This window comes from Gambusia affinis, linkage group LG06 (assembly GCF_019740435.1).
Source record: "Gambusia affinis linkage group LG06, SWU_Gaff_1.0, whole genome shotgun sequence".
In the NCBI taxonomy this organism is placed as follows: domain Eukaryota; kingdom Metazoa; phylum Chordata; class Actinopteri; order Cyprinodontiformes; family Poeciliidae; genus Gambusia; species Gambusia affinis.
The window spans coordinates 4,679,893-4,696,122 of record NC_057873.1 but is presented as its reverse complement, the minus strand read 5'-3'; the positions used below and the strand labels follow the sequence as shown (position 1 = coordinate 4,696,122).

General features: G+C 38.5%; 1 protein-coding gene across 1 annotated transcript; it reads left to right on the top strand.

Annotated features, from left to right (window-relative positions):
• The first annotated feature begins 563 nt into the window (after positions 1-563).
• ints4 (integrator complex subunit 4) lies at positions 564-15,808 on the top strand. Its single transcript, XM_044120491.1, has 24 exons — positions 564-714; positions 1,248-1,442; positions 1,539-1,656; positions 1,857-1,963; positions 2,048-2,162; positions 2,582-2,667; positions 2,773-2,823; positions 3,287-3,375; positions 4,448-4,568; positions 4,656-4,727; positions 4,808-4,982; positions 6,084-6,289; positions 6,361-6,503; positions 8,552-8,667; positions 9,316-9,449; positions 10,429-10,595; positions 11,773-11,866; positions 11,958-12,038; positions 12,114-12,244; positions 12,317-12,376; positions 12,486-12,645; positions 12,725-12,868; positions 14,549-14,669; positions 14,742-15,808. Exons 1-24 carry the CDS (start codon positions 661-663, stop codon positions 14,930-14,932), a joined length of 2,931 nt encoding a protein of 976 aa, XP_043976426.1. The 5' UTR covers positions 564-660; the 3' UTR covers positions 14,933-15,808.
• Positions 15,809-16,230: the final 422 nt, after the last annotated feature.

Sequence of the window (16,230 nt, the reverse complement as noted above, 5' to 3'; positions counted from 1 at the left end):
AAATAAAATTAATTACAAGTTTAATTCAGTAAATAAGTAGATTGTGTATAATTGAATTACATTGTAACTACAGCTGTTTAGTAAAGGCCTCAGAGGTTTGTTTAAATATTTAAATAATATTTATGTCCTATTATAACAGCTTAAACTAATACATATCCTGTAGATCATAATGTTGAAATAAGTTAGACCCTAATCATATTATTTTAAATAATGACTATTATGTTTTTTTTTGTTGTTTTTTTTATTCATTTAATTTGATTTATTTTAGCCGATTCAACAAAAATTTGCCGTAAAATAATTTGAAATAAATAAATACTTAATTGGAACAATGGTTTTGTTATTATGCACACAATTTTGGCTGCTTTTTGGTTATTTACATTTCAGTGTAGAATTGGTTAAAACAAATAGTTGTTAGAAAACTTGATAAATAAAATGGCTACACCTAATTCTTTCAGTAAACATAAAACAATCTTTAAATAACAGTTTATTAAAAGATGTAAATCGACATAAATATGTGCATAAAGTGAAAGCGTAATTTACAAAAGGAAACTGAACGTCACATTGACGTTCCATTCTGGTATTGTGAGTTCCTACGGAAAGCTGAAAGGGACAATTCGGTGTTGTTGGTGTGAAAAATCAGCTAGCTGTTTTTACTAGAACATGGCAGCACATTTGAAAAAACGAGTTTATGAGGAATTTTCCAAAGTTGTTCAGGTAAACACAAGATGTTGTTTATTTCTCTCGCTTCTTGTTCAGTTATAAACCAAACAGAAAAACGGGGAAATATACCGACAAGACAACTAGCTGGTTAGCTAATGTAGCATAGCAACATTCAACCAGACTCAATCAAAACCCAGTTTATAACGGTTATTGTGCTCTTTGGGATCGCTTTAATCGGTTCAGATGTAATATTTGGAATTGATTTCTGTCTATAATGTTACACTATACCCTGAGTTCCGGACTGAGCCACTTAGCCTTCCTTAACGCCAACTAGCAGGTAGTTTATAAATACAAACTGACACAAATAACGTATGTAATCTGTTCTGACAGGTTAGATTTATCGGTTGTTGAAAACAGATAAGAAGATACAAACCACGTTTTAATGTGACGTTTTGAAGCGAAGTAAAAAAAAAAAAAAAAAGCATGACTTTTCACATGTTTAACTAATTAATACATATGGCTATGTAATGTTATATAATTGGTTAAAATATTAATTCAGTAAACAAAAATAATAATAATTCCTGCAGATTCCTCATGAAGAAGCTCCAGCCAAGAAGCTGCGCCTGTCCAAGCCCAGTAAATCCGCAGCGCTGCACATCGACCTCTGCAAAGCCGCCAACGCCACCGACGCGCTGCAATACCTGCTGGAGTTTGCACGCAAACCGGTGGAGGCGGAGAGCGTGGAGGGTGTGATCCGGATCCTGCTGGAGCATTACTACAAGGTGAACCTAACACCACAAATCCACATACAGTCACCAGGTTTTGGATTTGTTTACAGTTGTCTGTGGTAATAATTCCCTGTTTTGTTTCTCGTTTAGGAGACTGACAACTCAGTGAGGCTGAAGATTGCATCTCTTCTGGGTTTGCTGTCCAAAACAAATGGCTTCAGCCCTGACTGTGTCGTAGACGACGTCATTAATACGCTTGGAAATGAGAGTAAGACCCATTCCACTCCAGTAAGAGTAGTACTACTTCAACATGTTCTACTTGGAGTAAAAGTAAAAATTACAAGAGATTGCTCAAGTAAAAGTAAAAATACTCCTAAAAGTAATTATTTTTCCAAACAGTTACTCCAGTAAATGTAACTATTTCCAGCCCAGCTGCAGTGCTGATGACGGTTCATGAAATGTCTCCAGAATCCCATCAGGTTCTGGCTCAGCTGCTGGACTGCCTGCTGGCGATCGGAGGCCAGCTGCCAGAGAGTCTGGCTGTCAGGCGGCGGCTCGTCCAGGTGGCCTGCAAGGTGAGACCGCCTGCGTAAAATCTGGGCGTCGCCGTGGGAACGCCATGGCGCCATCTTGAATGTCTTCCTGTTTCTCCTCTTCAGCTTCTCTCTGATACGAACTTCGGGGTGAGGAACAAATGTCTGCAGCTGCTGGGGTTCCTGGGAACCGTGGAAACGCCTCTGACCAAAGACGGCGAGGGACCGAGCTCATCGCTAGGTCTGAAACATCCGACCATACATCCAACTGCACATCCAACCGTACATCCGACCGTACATCTGACGGCACATCCGACCGTACATCTGACGGCACATCCGACCGTACATCCAGCCATGCATCCTACCATCTGTCTGTTCATCCAACCTTCAATCCTTTCAGTCTTCAGTTTCTTACTGTAGAAAACATCAGATGTTAATTCTTGATTAATTTTTCTCTTTATTCTTTAAAAATAAAATAATCGTATGAAAATGTTCTCATGAATAATTTGCAGCAACTTTGACCAGCATCCTAAATTTAGTATATTTTATTTCTGCTGTTGTGACACAAACCTTGAAAATTGTCACCTAGAAAGTAACTAAAACTGATCCAGAATCTGTAGAAATTAAATGTTTTTAAGTGTCTGCTGTGTGGATCTGCAGGAGGAGTCCGGGACGTCCAGAGTATCATCAGTACCTACTTCTCAGACCAGGACCCCAGAGTGCGCACTGCAGCGCTCAAAGCCATGGTACAACCAGCCACAGAAATAAACTCTCTGTTTTGTATAACTGTTAAAGTACTGCTTTTTTCATCTAGTTTTTAATTAAGATTTTTTTTTTTACTTATTTTCCAGCTGCAGCTTCATGAGAGAGGAATGAAGATTCATCAGATCATTTATGAACAGGTGCTCACTGATAAACAAAACAGAAACAAATCATTTTTAGACGTTTAAATGAGTCCTGTTACACAATCAATAAAAAAACTACAAGGATTTTATTAGAACCAACTAATAACTTGCATTTATAAGATACATGTCTAATTCTGCAGTTAACAGGTGGCTGATTGATGGATTTATAAAACTCTGTGTAGCTACTCAGACTGGCTTGGTCCAACAGTTGGTGCAGGAACCAATAAAATCTCCAGGTTTTTACGGAAACATCAAGTTAGACAAAGGAAAATGATAAAGTGTCTGGGAAGAAAACCTACAGAAATCTTTGAAAATTGACAATAAAAGAAAATGAAGGACAGATGGTTGGAATCTGTTGAATGTGACGCCCTTTGACTCTCTCCTCTCAGATTTAATTATAAACTTTAAAAATCGATCAGCTGCTGTTGAAGGATAATGTTGATGTTTTTCATGTTTCCAGGCCTGCAGGCTGCTGTCTGACGACTATGAACAGGTCCGCTCTGCCGCTGTCCAGATGGTCTGGGTGCTCAGCCAGCTCTACTCAGAAAGGTAAAGATCACAGCGAAAGACGGAGAGTTTGGTCTGGTTTCTACTGTAAAAATCTTATTACACTTGAAATAAAACAAAACAAACTGACAAGTTACTTTTCAGCAACATACGGGAGCTTTAAATAAATAATTCCTTAATATTGAGTAAAAAAAAAGTTCTAGTTCCACTAGAAGATTATTTCACTTATAACAAGACATTTTCCTCGTCTTATAAATTAAATAATGTGCCAATGAAGCTTGAAGTTTTTTATAAATATTAAGGAGTTATTTACTTAAAACTGCTCTAACACTGTGTATTTCAGGTGTACTAACATATTTTCACTTTAAAACTAGACAAAAATACTCGGTAAGATTTTGTTCTTTTGTGGAGAAGAGCTTTCAAAATAACAGGCGTGTGCTTCAAGATTAGTTTTTTTCAGTGAAATCAAATCAGTTTTTATTTATTTATTGTCAAATTACATCAGTCCCTCCAGTTTTTCATGATTTAGCAAATTTGCATGAAATCAACAGATCCAAGTACTTTTTCTCGATTATGTGTAACACAGTCAGTCAGTTAGTACTTTAAAAATGTGAGTTTATTACAAATTATCTGCACAAATGGTCAAACACTGGGTTTAAGTTTTGCTAACTCACAAACGGCGGTATTTGTTGCTTTTACGACACTGTTGCCTCAACCTGCCCTGATGTCAAGTTACAGTCGTACGTCAGCAAACGTTTTGGAAAATTGTCAAATATTTTACACAGAATCAGTGATTTTGGATGTGAAGAATTACAAAAACTATCATGAAATCAGTAAGTGACTGCTCGGTATTAATACTTTAACCGTTTATTAATGAGTTCTCTCAATATATTCTGGCACAAGAATATGTGTACGAACATTTATGATCTTGATGTGGCCGATTAAAATAAGTTTGACACTGATCTAAAGTGGAAATTTTAGATGATCAAGGATTATTTAATAAAAAGAGTGAAATTGAGACACAGATGAGAGGATTTGTCAAATTTAATTGAGTTTGAATTAAACTCTTCAAATCAAGGGAAATATTTAATGTATTTCCTGCTCTGCGTGTCAGCATTGTGCCCATCCCATCGTCCAATGAGGAGATCCGGCTGGTTGACGATGCATTTGGGAAGATCAGTCACATGGTGAGCGACGGTTCCTGGATGGTTCGGGTTCAGGCTGCTAAAACCCTGGTGAGGAAATCAAAACGGTTCAGTCATTACATACTGTATGTTGGATCGGTGAATTTTAACAGCAGATGTTTAATGTTGGCGTCCCAGGGTTCCATGCTGCAGGTCAGCCCTCACTTTCTGGAGCAAACTCTGGATAAGAAGCTCATGTCGGATCTCAGAGTGAGTACGTTCAGGCTTGTTTTCTGCTTTCACCAGAATAAATCTGATGTGTTTGTTTCTTTTGACCTTTCTGTGTTCAGAGGAAGCGCACGGCTCACGAACGAGCCAAGGAGCTCTTCGCATCCGGAGAGTTCTCCTCTGGCAGGAAGTGGGCCGATGATGCCCCCAAAGAGAAACTGGACACCAACACCGTCAACCTCATCGCCTCGGGGGCCTGCGGTGCTTTCGTCCACGGCCTCGAGGACGAGATGTTTGGTATCTGTCAAATCAGTTTGTGTTTTTGTGCGTAAATTTGGCCCCTTTTTGGTTCTAGATTAGAATTTTAAAGGGAGCCTATTGTCCAAAATTATAATTTTGCACATTTTTGTACTTCCATTTCGGTCTCTACTGCTTAAGAAACCCAGACGGTTTTTGGTGACAATAAGTGAATGTTTTTTTGGTGTCTGGATAATTAATTTCAAATATTTCCCAATGAAGTTGCATTCGGCGGGTACTGCAGTGTTACGCAGCAACCCCAACCAGACGAGTCTGTTACCTAGCAACCCAAGCTAAGCTTCAGCATATTTGGTCAGCTGGTTTTACCCTGTATGCTCTGCACAATGGCTGCTGGAAAAGACAAGTGTTTTTTGTTAACCTACCATCCAGAAACTTCTTGCTACATTATTTTTGATTGTGCAGGAGGCCTCACTTCTACTTTTCAAAGATGTATGGTTGTACATTTACACATCTGTTTGCAGCCATTTTCAATTGTAAAGGTTGAGTTTGGGGCGTGGCCAGCAGCAGATTATTTGGATTTAAAGTGACAAGATGCCTTAAAACAACTCAAAATAGGCAGAACTAAGCAGAATTAAAATCTCACTCTCTAATAATAATTTTGTACAAAAAATGTAATAAACATGTTTCGTATAACTGTGCTAACCTGTCCAAGGAAACATAATGGGTCTCCTGTTTTCACACCTGATCGTCCAGTAGACTCACATCGATTGGGGACCAAAATTGCAACATTTTACATTTTCAGCTGCTGTGTTTGTCTTTCACTCTGCACTGAGTCAAACAAACCAAACTTTTTAAAAACCTGTTCCCCTCCTCACCTGTGGTGGTGCTGCACCAAAAACCTCTGAAGAAGAAACTGAGTTCAACTTCCTTCTTCACAAAATGTAAACATCAATGCAGTGGTTAGGGATAGGATTTCTGTTTTGTTTTTAGCAAAAGACAATGAGCCATTTCTCCCGCTTGCGCTAGAATAGTGTGTTTGTTTTGGTTGTATTTATCCAGAATGCCCTGCGCTGTAGTTCACTTTCTGATTTTGGAGCATATTTGACTCTGACTCGTGTTTTCTCTTCATTTCCACCTCAGAGGTTCGAATCGCTGCAGTGGAGGCCCTCTGCCAGCTCGCCCGCTCATCTCCCAGCTTTGCCGAAAAGTGCCTCGATTTCCTCGTCGACATGTTTAACGATGAGATCGAGGAAGTCAGGCTGCAGTCCATCCACGTGCTGAGAGAAATCTCGACCCACATAACGCTCAGGGAGGACCAGCTGGACACCGTGCTGGCCGTCCTGGAGGTCGGGACAACCTGATTGCTGTGTTTTTAGCTGTGAGTAAAGATGCTGATAAAGTTGATGTTTGTTTCCAGGACTCGTCTCGGGACATCAGGGAAGCTCTCCATGAGCTGCTCTGTTACACCAACGTCTCCACCAAGGAGTGCATCCAGCTGGCGCTGTTGGAGCTGCTGAAGAACCTCAACAAATATCCCACCGACCGCAACTCCGTCTGGAAGTAAGACTGTCTTACTTATTTTTTATCCAAAACATTCTGTACAACTGGAAGGTTTAGTAAAAAACATTCTATTTCCTTAAATTTGTGAAGCAAACAGTAATTTTTTGCTTACTTTTCAGAAAGGTAAAGGTTATTTATAAAGTTTATTTTAAATGACACTCCTTTAAAGCTGCAGTCTGTAACTTTTATGAAGAATATATATTTGGAGTATTTGTGAAAAGTGTCACCATGTTGTGACAGTTTCTGAAACCGATAATCTGTGAATGGACCTTACCAAGCTCCGCCCACAACCGACCCACGTGACCGCAAGTCTCACAAGCAAAGCCTCGTAGCGCATTGTTTCTATGTAAACATGACTCCATTAGTGCATCATTTCTACTGGATTTTCACAATATATCATCTACAATAGACAGAGGAAATAACAAGTTCATGTCATCATCTGGGAGGAGGTTACTGGTTTTTCAGTCACAAGCTGGTTGCAAACCTGAGGCCAGCAGGTGTCAGTCAGTCAGTTATGGTAGATCTGAAATTTGGTTTGATGACCTCAATATGAGAAGCTACAGACTGATAAGAGGAACCAAAGAGCTCTGTTAAGGTAAAGAAGCCATTTGTTTGTTAAAATTTTATGAAATCTGTTTGTTCTATTTGATGAATGACGTATAATCATAAACAAACAGGGTAATTAGTCCAACGTTTAGAAACTACAGCGGCTGTAATGAGCCACAGCAAATGTAAACAAAAGTAAAATAACCCGAACAGGTGATAAGCCCAAAACCACTCGTACCTCTTTACTCTCTCTCTCTCTCTCTCGTTGTGGTTTAAGCACACCTGTTACCGTGGCAACCGCCTCCGCCCCGCAAGACGAGCAAAGATTACGTTAAAAACAAAATATTCAGTCCGTTACGATATCACGTTTCCAGGCTTGATATTTATTTCTGGATTATTAATCAGCGTTTCCCTGAACACAGCGATGGCTGATTGACTAGCTGTACTTGGTGCTAGAGTGGCTAACACGAGTAACAGTTTAGTCCAAAGCGTGTGTGTCAGATACAGTACACACTGCATATTGATCTGTTTAGCTAACGTAAGGCTGTGTAGCAGACAGGCTTCAAGGTGTAGAAGTTGTGTCAGTGCTGCTATTATGCTGTACTTAGCTAACGAGAAGCGTGTGTTTGTGAGACGGCCACGCACGTGACCACGTAGAATGAGCATCAGCCAATGAAAAGCGGCCCCTCTGGTAAGGTCCATAGATCAATTTCCTCCAGCTCCTCCCTGAGCTACTATTGCCCTCTGAAGAAATGCACCAGTCCTCACCTGAAACAACCAATCAGAGACAGGACGAGGGTCTTAGTGCTGTCAATTATCCTCATGTACTTGCTGCTAAATGTGCTAATGGCAGAGAAGTAACTTGTTGCTACAGGAAAACTGTTTGTTCTGCGTTATTGGTGGCTATACTAGCTAGCCTGAACATTCATGATCAACTGTGCTAAATGCAGCTTAGCAGAGAGTAACGGGGGGTGAGCAGCACCACAAAGATGGGTGATTGACAGCATTAAAACCCGCCTCCTGGCACAGATTGGTTGTTTCTAGCACTGAGAGAAGATTTGCTTGATTTTCTCTTCTTTCTTTTTTTTAATCCATATATTTTTTCACGGATTCTCTGTCTTATGCCATACAGTCACAACAGTTTTAAAAAAAAATGCAACAATATCTTTATTGATAACAGTTACATATTGCAGCTTTAATAAAATGTACCTGAATCAGTAACTCTACAAAAGTAATTTGGAAATTTTTAAAAAGTAACCTTCAAATTTTGGCTAAAGTAAATCTTTACAGAGTAATTTTTATAAGTCGTTGTAAAATAATGGCCTGTAAATTCTGCAGCGTTTCAAAGATGATCCAATTATTTCTGGAAAACAGTCCACCAGTTTATTTATTAATTATTATTAAATTAACTCCATTGTATATCCAGTATGGTTACAAACTTAAGTTTATGTTTGCATTAACTTTGTCCTTGATTTGTTTTTAATCTGCTTTTCTTCACACAGATGTTTGAAGTTTCTTGGATCTCGCCACCCAACACTGGTGTTGCCGCTGGTTCCTGAGCTGCTCAGCACTCACCCGTACTTCGACACACCGGAGCCTGACATGGACGACCCAGCCTGTATCTTTCATTCCCCAGAATATTTATTTAAAGGGGCAGTAACATGTAAAATCGACTTTTTTGAGCTTTGCATCGTGTTATAATGTCTTTATCAAAAACACATCTGGAGTGCTTCTTTGATTCTTTCATGCATGTTTGAGAAATCCTATCATCTCCATGGCAACCATTCAGCTGTGCAAAACACCTGGGTGGACCTAGCCCCGCCTTCAGGCCTCACAGAGTAGCACTCCCCCACTCAGCTCCTTCAGACTAGCCAGCAGAAATTAGTAAACATCTGGTGGGACTGTGCATCAGCTGAGCTCATTATGCAATCTACTTCTCAGCACCACGCTGGTCAAAACGTTAGAGGCTTTAGAAAGGAGCCATGTTGGGACTTTCTGACGGCAGAGTTTCTTAAAGAGACAGAGGCCTAATTTCAAGGTGATAAAACAAGAAGTAAAATTTCTTTTAAGCCAAACCAGTGTAGCAATAGTTAAAATTTACTTCTTTATGAGAAGAAAGTTTAGTTTTTGAATACTTTCCTCAATATTTAAATTTTTCTGCTTCTGCAGAGCTGTTACAGTGTTTTTTATGCCACAGGGTTTATGTCACAGAGTTGATCTGAGTGAAATCTTGTTTGTCCCTCTTGACTCCTGTGATTGATCTCAGACATCGCGGTTCTGGTCTTGGTGTTCAACTCCGCCAAGTCGTGTCCCACCATGCCGGCGCTGTTCTCTGACCACACCTTCAGACACTACGCCTACCTGAGGGACAGCCTGTCGCACCTCGTCCCCCCACTCAGGGTGAGAACCGGCACCTGGGAAATGACGACAAACAGTTTCTCTCTATTTTCATGGAAATCACCTCGCATTACGTTTTATTTAAAACTTTTTAAAGATTTTGGTCGGTGTGAACCTTTACTTCTTTATGAAGTAAAAGTTCCCATAAATCAAGAATAAGCTGCCTTAGAACATCTCATGTATTTTTATAACGGAGGTAAAAATAACACTCACCTTCCACACCATATTGTATACTTATTTTCATTAAAATTCAGAAAATGTTTAGCACATCCTGCGGAAAATTTAAAGTAGTTTTGTTGTTTCACACTGGAAATAAATAAGAAAATACAAGATTTCACCCTAAAAAAACAGTTTGCAGGCATTTTTCAAGAAATTATGTTCACTTTAGAAGAATATTTTAACTCTGTTGAGCGACTGGAGCAAAGTTTTACTAACTGATTAACCATTCAATCGTTAGAAAAATTTATTAATTGCTAATTGATTAATTTACTAAACAGATAAAGAAAATGAACACATTCTGCAGATTTTTCATTTAAGTGCTAATGGTTTTTTTTTTGGAACATTTTTAGAAATACATTAAAAATGCAAATGAACAAACAATCCAATTAATTTTTAACAATAAAATTAACATTTAAATGCCTAAAATGCTATAACAGCATTCCTTTAACGGATGCTTATTAATTTAACAATTTGAAGCTAAAAGTAGGATTCTTGAGGAGTTTTGGGTAGAACATATTTACAGAATAAAGGTTTGTTTTTTATCTTCAATGCAAAATGTATGTACGTTTTGGCTTCATTATTGCTCTGGATGTGGTGTTCTTTCAGCAAGTGTTGTTTTTTTTGTCTGCATATGCTGATTATTGATTAATTGATTACTAAATTAGTTGTAGATTAATCATGACTAATCCGTTTAATTGTGTCAGTCCTATGTGAAACTGGAATTTATACTAAGTGAGCCATTTCCTGTAACTGTTTGCTTCAGTTGCCGGGCAGGAAGCAGGTTTACAGTCTAGACTCCGTGGACTCAGGATGCGGTTCTGGTTCGGTGGAGTCGGCCAAACTCTTCCTCCAGCAGAGTCTCAACAGGGTCAGCACCATCCAGAACTTGGAAACACCTGGAGCGCAGGACCTGTTGAACTTCACAATACGGTAAACATCGCACTGGAAGTAGGTCAGGAGCAGACAGGAGTGAATAAAGTTAAAAAAATTGTCAAACTCTGAAAATGCTTTTGAGAAAAAAAGTCTTAGCATCACTCTGTTGAGAAGGAAACTGCTAAAATGTATAAAGATTTATAAAAGTACCAATAAAAAGTGCTGCAGTGAGGCAGTTATGGTCTGGAGTTGCTCAAATGTTCTTGAAAACGTTCAGGAACGTGTCAGTAAAGGAGGCCATCTTAATTTTTGTTCCCATGATTAGATTATTGCTTTTACTTCCTGTTTGCACAGATGCATTTAAACAGGATAAAGTTAAGATTCATTAACCTCAGTTATTAAGAGGGCTTTTACATCCAAAATAATCATCTATAGTCTTGAATAGAGTTGAATTTAACCCCACAGACAATCTTTGAGATTCACCTAAAGGTGCTTAGATTAATAGTTTTAGATTAAAATTAGCGCCATTCGATTAATTTAAAACGGCCGCTTAGACGTTCTTTTATTGTTGTAGTTTGGCCGCCATCCAGCAGAGGGAGCCGCTGGTCATTCTTAAAAGCGGAGCCGTCGAGACAGACACAAAGATGGCGGCGGGATCACGTAATGCAAAAGTAAAACGATCCAAACAGAGTCCGGTTTGGGATGGAAAATGCATTTTATGCGGTTCTGATGTGAAATATAAACACTTAATAAGTTTCTTGTGTCATCACCTCTAATTACGCTCATTCAGCCGAGCTGCAAGATGGAGCAGGGTTAACTTTCCAGCTAAAATTAGCTGATTTGCTACCCCGGTGACGATAGAGCGGATAGCATAACAGAAGAAAATGATGACAAACATGATGACGATAAAAACGGTTGATTTTGAGGGCTGTCATGACTTATTGGACTTCATGAACAAAAGTATTAACATTCCTTCAAAAGCAACCACAGACGGTACTTCTGCATGAATGCAGTATTAAGTGTTTCACATATTTGATTATTTGTATCTTTTTCTATTCAGGAAACAATGTTCTATTTGAGTCAGTATTTAACCCTCTAACAAATATGTTTTAAATATGATGTTGTGCGTATTTTTAAAATGTGCTTATTTTTTAGTTGATAAAATCAATCATTAAATGAACTCATTAATTGATAATGTTTATGTATTATTGTGACCTTGTTTTTATTTCAACAGAGATCTGCAGCGGCTGGGTGAGCTGCAGACTGAACTTGCTGGAGCTGCTGATTTCTGTGCTACATACCTGCGCTGTCAGCTGCTGCTCATGAAGGTAGCATGCGTTCCCTTTTTATTAGCTGGATTTCCTGCAAGAGAACTAATTTCAGAGCAAAACTGTTTAAAAAATATTTATTTTTGTTCAGGCTCTGCAGGAGAAGCTGTGGAACATGGCCGTCCCTCTCTGCCTGAAACAAAACGTCACTGCTACAGCTGCAGCTCAGCAGGTAAACACACAAATTTAAGATTGAAATAAATATGATAGCCTTAAAACACAGTTAATTAGTTTGTTTTTTCTGTAGATTTTAGAGGAAACCTACAAGCTGGAGTTTCTGTACAGTGGTTTAGAAAGCAGGGAGGTGGCAACCATACACCATGTTCGCCTTCAGGCCAAAGCCTTGCAGCTGGTCCTGACGGCCCGAACCAGATCAGGGTTGGTACAGAAACACTCAACACTCAGCCGCTGTTTGTGCAGAGGTTTCACCCAGCTGTCACTTCTCCTTAGGTTGGATCTTCTCATCAGCAGCTGTGAGAAGTTCCTGCAGGAGATCGAGTCTTTTCAGAGGTAATTTAGTCTGTTAGTGTATTTTATTGTATAATTAGCCATTATTCAGTGTTATTTTAGATTGCTAGCTGTAGTAACTCAGTGGCTTGTTGCCTTTCTGCTCCATCAGGATGTTCCTGACAGAGCTACCCCACCTCCAGGACAGCTTTGTGGACAAACTTTTGGAGATCATGCCGCGGCTCTTGTCTTGTAAACCTGTGGAGCTGGTGAAGATTCTCCAGACGACGCTGAGACAGAGCGGCCTGCTGCAGCTCAGACTACCTGAACAGGTAAAATAATGACCAATCAGACAGTTTCTACAACACAAAGCAGATCTATTACCAGCATATTTTCATATTTGTGTAACAGATCCATCGCGCCACAGCCACCATCATCGAGCCAACAGGCGAGTCTGATAACCCGCTGAGGTTCACGTCCGGCCTGGTGGTGGCGCTGGACATCGACGCCACGCTGGAGCATGTCCAGGATCCCCAGGATAAGGTCAAAGTTCAGGTGGGCTTCACCTTAAATTTAAAGAATGCTGCTGATTGTTTCATACTTTGTTATACCAGAATGTTCTGGTGCAAATATTAGCAATTCACTGCAAAAAGAACTTCTTACCAAATATTTTTCTCTAGTTTCTAGTGCAAATATTTTAGTTCTCTTAAAATAAAACAAAGCTAACTTCAAAGTAACTTTTCAGCAAGTTATAGGAGCTTATTTTAGGTGAATAATTCCTTGGTATTGTTAAGTAAAGGTTCCACTGGCAGATTATTTCACAGATCACATTTTCCTCACATTTTACATGAAATAATCTGCCAGTGGAACTAGGACTTTTTGTAAAGTTCTAGTTTCCTGTGTGTTGATAGTAAACAACTTGTTCCTATTAAAGGAACTAAAGCACAGGATAATTTTTTTAGCTTTACGTCATGTAATAATGTTATTCCCTGAAGTGTTGTTTTGATTCTTTCATGCATGTTTGAGAAACTTTTTAATCTCCATGGCAACCATTCAAGCTGTGCAAAACACCTGGGTGGACCTAGCCCCGCCTTCGAGATGCAGCCCCGCCCCACTCAGCTCCTTCAGACTAGCCAGCAGCAATTAGAAAACAGCTGGTGAAACTGTGAATCAGCTGAGCTCATGATAGGAGCCACTTCTCAGTGAAACGCTGGTAGAACCGTTAAGGGGTTTAAAGAGGAGCCATGTTGTGAGGACTTTCTGAAGGGGGAATTTCAGAAAGAGCAGGAGTTTTTAAAGAGCCAGAGGCCCAATTTCAAGTTGTTAAATTACAAAGTCAGATTTCTTTTAAGTCACATGTGATAAATATATATATATATATATATATATATATATATATATATATATATATATATATATATATATATATATATATATATATATATATATATATATATATATATATATATATATATATATATATATATTTATAACTAATATGCCACTGTGTGCTTGGAAAACACAAGTTCTGTCCCTTTAACACCAAACGTCTTCTGCAGCATGTGTTAAAAGCTTCACCTAAAATGAACCTTCATGAGACGTTGACTCACTCTGGCATCAGCTTACTTACAAACCTGCCAAACGCCAGGAGGGCAAACTAATTCTAGCAGCTCAAGATGTGATTCACACCAAGTTAGAGGCACATGAGGAAAAAGTGCAGTCACGTTTGATGCTTTTTGTGAAAACATGGGGCTTTTTTCCCCTCTGATTTTATGCAATAAAAGCATTTCTTTAGTGAACAGTGATCATCTGTAGCTAAAAATACTTTCAATAAGGAGAAAAGTTCTGCCATTTCTGGTTTATTTAACACCAGTTTATGTATCTGTTGAATAATTATGGATTAACCAGTTTGGACAGCAAAAGGTGATTAATAGATTTTATTTTTTTATAAAATTTGAACCAGATGAAGCTAAACGTTTAGAGGAGTTCTAGGTAGAACATATTTACAAAGGATTTTTTAAAATCTAAAATGTATAATTTGAGTCTGCAGGGTAAATTAGTTGACGATTCTTTCAATGATCGATTAAAATACAATTGATTATTTTAGCTATACTCATAGAATCGGTCACCTGGTGGTTTGTTGATGTCGATAGTTTCGGTACAAATGTTTTAGTGTGGCTGTGTCTGCTTTTACATATTTAAACCTTTAACGGTTCTTTCAAACATTACTCACAGGTCCTGTATCCGGACGGCCAAAGTCATGTGATCCATCCCAAACCGGCAGACTTCAGAAAGCCGGGACCGACCAGACACCGGCTCATCACCCAGGTTTACCTGTCTCACACCGCCTGGACGGGTCAGTACAACCAACCGCTTAAAGCTCCTCATGCTGACCTCCAGCTAACATGGGATGACTTGATTTCCCCAGAGCCTTCTCAAGTCGAGGTGCGCCTCCTGCTGGCCTACAGCTCCTCTTCATCCTCTCCGTCGTCATCCAACAAGTCTGGATGGAGCGACAGCGTCGACGGCCTCCCACCACCAGAGGCCGCCGTCGAAGGAACGATCCCGTTCAGCAAGCCTGTCAAAGTCTACATCATGCCCAAACCTGCACGAAGATAACCGGACCCCAAATCTACGAGACACTGCTTCTGATCTGACTGGAGTTTTAAAGCGTAGATGGAAACATTTTTATTTGGATGGAATTTTGTTTTTCACTCCACAAACTTTTGGAAAGCATATTGATTTTATTGGTTTTCATGTAATCAAACAGGCAGAAATACACTTTCATATCAGCATTTCACTGATTTACACTGCAAAAACATAATATTTACAAAGTATTTTTGTCTAGTTTATAGTGCAAATATCTTATTACACTTGAAACAAATCAAAATTAATTTACAAGTAATTTTTCATCAATATATAGCAGCTTGTTTTAGGTCAATAATTCCTTAATATTGATGGAAAAACACTAGATCCACTGTCAGATTATTTTTATTATAACAAGAGAATTTTCCAATGTTATAAGTGAAATAGTTCTAGTTCCACTGTCAGATTATTTGCAGTAGAAACTACACAAAAATGCTTGGTAAAATATTGTTTTTGCAGTGTAGCTAATCCTGAAGAAAGCAAAGTTAAATGCTTAATACAATCTGCAAACCTCCTTTTTCTATTAGAACAATTTTCATTCATATGTAAATAAAATACATAAGCACCATTTCAGATGTTTTAGACACTGTTGGTGCTGCAGGCTGTTTTGATTTTGAAGTTTGTTTTTGAAGTTTGAGGCATCTTGGCTAAAGTTTAATCCACTTCAGAGCTTCAAAACTAAACTGTGACTTGTTAGTTCTCCCACGTCTTCAGATTAAACGACATTGGTATCAATCGTCTGTGCTGTTATCGATTTTAAGATAAAAGTTTACAGAAGTCACCAGAGACCAACTTGCCCCCTGAAAATCATATTTGTTTGATTTTGTAAATGTGGATTGGCTAGTTCACCTTTGATAACTTCTTGAAATATTTATTAATAGTTTTAAAATGGTGGTGGCACAAGCATTTGACACCAATTTTGTTTAATATGAAGAAGGTTGGAGGCTCAACTTTATTATATTATTATATTTATTAATATTTCAAATATTTAACCATTTCTAATTTTTAGCACCTTGGTACACTTCCATATGCGTTCATTTTTACAATTCACGTCAGTTCAGTTTATTAATATAGCACCAATTCAATTGTTTAAGTCATTTTAAGCAATCAAAAAAAAAAAAAGTTAATGTAGTGAGGTCATACAGCCATTACCAGTGATACCATTTAGTTCAGTCAAGTTCAATTCATTTTTAAAATTGGTTGAAGTTTTTCTCTTTTAATTAATTTAATTGAAACTTAGACTGAATTGAACAAAATAAAAACTGACATTA